The sequence below is a fragment of the Hordeum vulgare genome, chromosome 7H (assembly GCF_904849725.1).
Source record: "Hordeum vulgare subsp. vulgare chromosome 7H, MorexV3_pseudomolecules_assembly, whole genome shotgun sequence".
NCBI lineage: Eukaryota > Viridiplantae > Streptophyta > Magnoliopsida > Poales > Poaceae > Hordeum > Hordeum vulgare.
In genome coordinates, this window is record NC_058524.1 from 4,322,834 (window position 1) to 4,327,267 (window position 4,434).

Consider the following 4,434-nt stretch of genomic DNA (forward strand, 5'->3'; position numbering starts at 1 on the left):
ACATCGATTAACAAAATCAAGATATCTTCTATGCAAATTCTGAACAGTAAGAATACAACAGATGCAACGGTGCAAGCAGAAATGACTGACCAATTAGGCATTGAACAATAGAAGGTGCTTAGAGAAAAAAAAAATTATTCAAGCATTGCTGCTTATTATTTGTAGAAGGTAGGCGGCTAGGCGCTTAATTAGGCAGCCCTCCTGTAGAGATAAGCACTCATGCTTAAGCAGAACTCGGTTTATTTTACTATAATAACCTCCCTAAGCACATTGCATTGTACAAGGCCTTAAACAAGGAGAGAAAATAAATGTTGCCACCATGGAGAAAGTGGCCAGCCAACAATGGAGAACCAAGATATCAATGTCCGAGCAGTACAACGACTCCAATACCATCAGAAACAGAGGCAAAGAGTAACCTGCAAATTTGCTCGGCTAAACTCTCACCAACTGTCCATCTAGCCAAACCAGAGCAATCAAATAGAGAAGGAACTTCGGTGCTAGCTCAGTTAATACCATTTTCCCAGGAAAAGGACGGCAAAAAAATTGTTGTTTCAAGCGCTCAATGGATTCGGCTAAAAATATAAACATTTTCCAAGATTGCTGGGCAGTCACACAAACTGAGTACACCACAAGCATACATATTTTCTAGGTCAAGGTGGGTCTGAAAGAATTCAAATAGTAAATACTAGTAATAGAAAGATCCTGGGGTCACAGCAAAGCATCAGTAATATACAAGCAGTGGGTTCTTTTCTGTACTCTTAGGAACAGGGTGAACATATCATCGTACGATAACAAAGATATTACAGTTATGTCATACAAATCGATGTTCGGAATACAGAAACATCACAGGCTCTTCCAGCATGCATACTGTCCATACAACATAAAGCGTACAGCAGCATCATTTCATGTACCTATGCAGAAACTTGCGGTGGAAATCACTTCTGATGGTGTCGTTGATGAACCGTTTCGGTGTCTTGGTCTCTCCACGAGCCTGGTTCTTGAATACAACATCATCATCCCACCTGCAACAAACACATGTATCAAACATGATTAACCTCATCATAAAGCATGGCAGCATTACTTTCTTAAGAAAGGATAGCCGCAACATAAAAGAAGCATACAATAGAATACAGTAGGCATCACTATTCCTAACCTTCTCTTCACGTTGAAGGAGCCGGAGTTATTCATATTGATCAGCGGGTTTCCTCGCATCAGCTCAGCCTCCTTCATCTTGGCCTCTTCTTCTGCTTGCTGACGCTCCTGCAGCAAACAGACGTGATTTCACATTAATACTCCAAACCTAAAGAATAAGAGCGCCTCGAAATGAATACAGAGAATAAAACAACAAACCTTTCTAAGCCTGTCCTCAGCTCTTTCTTTTTTAATCCTTTCAAGCTCTGCCATTAGGGCCTCGGTGTCATCGTCATCGTCATCATCATCGCTGAATAAAAGTTTCAGTTTGATAAGTAAGATATAGAATAAGATGGGATGATCAGCTGAACTACAAAACTGGGCCCAGATAAACAGCTCTGTCCCAACAAAATATCTGGACAATTGCTGCATTATTATTTTGTTGTAAACATAAACATAATCCGGCTGCAACGGAAAGCATGCTAGCCAGCATCAGAATGTGTATCACCCAATACCGAAGTGTATGGTAGATAACTCATATTGAACAGTTTCAGTTCCAATCCAGCATACAGTTCATTCATGCAGTTAGAGGATATATCAGTTAATCCCATCCATGCAACAACAAGAAGTCTCCTCGACATTTTGAACGGGTGTGATTGATAAACTACTGAGCAAGAACTAAACAGACCTTTCATCATCACTTTTGAGCTCCACGTCAGAGTCGTCTGCATCAATTTCACGTGGAACTATCTTATCTTCATCCCTTTTTGAACCTGTGATGACCAGAAGAACGGAGCATGTAAATAATTATGCTGCCTTGAACCTAGGCACTAAACAGACTTTGGTAAAGCATAGTGTCACCGACCTTCTAAAAGCAGGCTTGAACTTTTTCGCCGGTCCCTCTCGTCTGTGAGAAAAAATAGAGTGAACCAATCAATTATAAATTTACAATTCCTAGGTACAAGGAAACAATAATAGACAAACATCACGGAAGAAAAGATATGGCAAACACTATCTGCACAAATGAGGGAGAAAGTGCAGATGGATTCAGAGGTCTTACCAACATAGGACTTATCCTTGGATGAGAAGTGCTTGCGTTCACGCTCCTCAAGTTCATCCCTAAGATTCCTCTTCTGTACCTCCTCTTGAGTTTGTTGTCCCTCTTTTCTGCACATAAGAGGGGGGAATGTCAGTATAAGTATGTATTGAGAGTAAGGCATCTAAGAAGAGCTATTAAGAACTGCCAGCCCTTTTTGTTCAGGATTCACAGGGTCAAGAACCAAACCAATCATGTAAGGCTGAAGAAAGAGTTTGGCAATATAGGGTATTCTTTGTTCTGGTTAACAGGTAATGAATCCCATATGAAGAACCAAATATATGAACCATGGTAAGCAATTTGTTCATAGATTTACTGTCTTGATGCAGCAGCAGCAGACAAATTCAGGTGCTTAAGTTAAACGTTACAGTTACACTTGGTGCTAAGTAGCTACCGCAGCTCCAAAATGCAAAATAGTTGGTTGTCCTGGTAATAAATAGCTACATTTTGTTTGATATACCCATGTTTTTCCACATACGTGGACTTATTTAGGTCAGGTGTGTTCAGTACGTTATTTAACCAGTAGTATTGGTGCAGTAAACAAGTGTCTAGGTTTGTGCAGAAATCGACCTAATCCTGGCAACACTGAACACAGTAGCAGACTATTTGCAAAAATTGCCAGAGAAAAGCCGGTTGTAATGACCTATTCAGGGCCAAAACATAAGCAATATAACCATAGTTGGCAAAACACCAACCACATCCTGCGGCAATGCAAGGACTGGCGACCGTTAGCACTCTATCGCACAGAGCTCAATGAGCAAGTTCAGGGCCAGCCATCCCTATTTTAGCCATATACGGTGTCCATGATTCTGGATAACAGGTAATAAACCCCAAATGAGGTACATATGCACCATGATGAACCATTTTCTTATGGTGCTTAAATCTATTCTCCATATGCTGCAGCAGCAGACATGATTCAGGTAGTCCTACAGAACATTAACACTTGGTGCTAAGTAAGCTAGCCGAGCTCCAAACATCTAAAATGTTTCTTTGTTCTGTGTACCACCTAACAAAGTAGTAAACGGCTACATTTTGTTTGACATCCGCAGGTTTCCACGCACATCCGTATTTTCTCAAGCCAAGTATGTACGTATGTATGTTGGTTAATTAATTGAGTTGTTGCAGTAAACAAGTAGCGCCTTGGCTCGTCAGGTTGTACATACAGAAATCGACCCAACCCTGGCAACCTCGTAAAAAATAGCAAGCGGTGCGTCCATTTACAAGCGATTGGCAGAGCAGGGTGGGTTGTGCTGTCCCCCATTCAGGTCCTAAGCAGATGCAAAACCACTATAACAGAGTTGGCGATACACGACCACCCCAGCCCGCGACGAGGTAGCGATGGCCATCTGCCGCCAGCAATCCTACCGCACCGAGGTCGACGAGGCCAGACGCCCCGATCTGGACGGAGTTCAGGGCTCCAGTGGCGACGAACCCTAGCTAGCACCCTTTCCCCCACCCTGAGTTCCAAATCTCTAACCAGACGGGCGATTCGAACAGCAGGGGCACAGAATTGGAATCGGAATCGGAGCGCGGGGCGGACCGGCGATTGAACTGGATTTGTACCTGGGCTTGAGGGAGGTGTGGGCGGCGAGGTCGCGGGAGGAGTACTTCCCGGAGGGCCCGAAGATGCGCGTGCCGCCCTGCTCGTTCCCGCCCTTCGCCGGCGCCCACGTAGGCCGCGCCGCCGTCGTCATCCCTCTCTCTCTCTCTCTCTCTCTCCGGCCGGTGGGAGGCGGAACCCTAGCTTAGCCTCTCTCCCTCCTTCGGGTTTGGATTTGGACTGGCGTTGGAGATTTTGCGGAGAGGACCCTGGAGAAGCTCGTTTTTTGTTCGCCTTGTCTCCTTCCTGGTGGGCTGGTGCGTGTCTGGGCCGGGCCTCCAGCGACAAGAAACTGGGCCTCTCCACAAGTCGACGGGCCTTCTCCCTAATGTGTACTGTAGTAGAGAATCTCAGGGCCCCCAATTGAATCGTCAAAACTATCCATTTTCGTAGCCACCGAAGTACTGTAGCGCGCATTTGCAGTCAGTTTTCGAAAAAAATTATAAGATTCCATTCGCTTTTTGGAAACGTGATTGTTTTTATGAAAAGTGGACATTTTTAGAAAATGTGTAAGTTTGTTTTTCCCAAACTCGCAACTATTTCTTTTATCGTACTCATAGTTTTTCCTATTTCACTTGGCCTTCATATGGAGCTTGTGTTGTCTTGA

The 4,434-nt window shown here is 44.0% G+C and overlaps 1 protein-coding gene across 1 annotated transcript; it reads right to left on the reverse strand.

Moving 5' to 3' along the window:
- Nucleotides 1-670: 670 nt before the first annotated feature.
- LOC123410515 (protein CWC15 homolog) lies at nucleotides 671-4,021 on the reverse strand. The gene is made up of 7 exons (XM_045103462.1): nucleotides 3,791-4,021; nucleotides 2,192-2,298; nucleotides 1,997-2,038; nucleotides 1,820-1,904; nucleotides 1,351-1,441; nucleotides 1,154-1,260; nucleotides 671-1,022 (listed from the first exon to the last, which is right to left on the reverse strand). The coding sequence occupies exons 1-7, from the start codon at nucleotides 3,919-3,921 to the stop codon at nucleotides 899-901; spliced, it is 687 nt and encodes a 228-aa protein (XP_044959397.1). The 5' UTR covers nucleotides 3,922-4,021; the 3' UTR covers nucleotides 671-898.
- Between the last annotated feature and the right edge of the window lie 413 nt (nucleotides 4,022-4,434).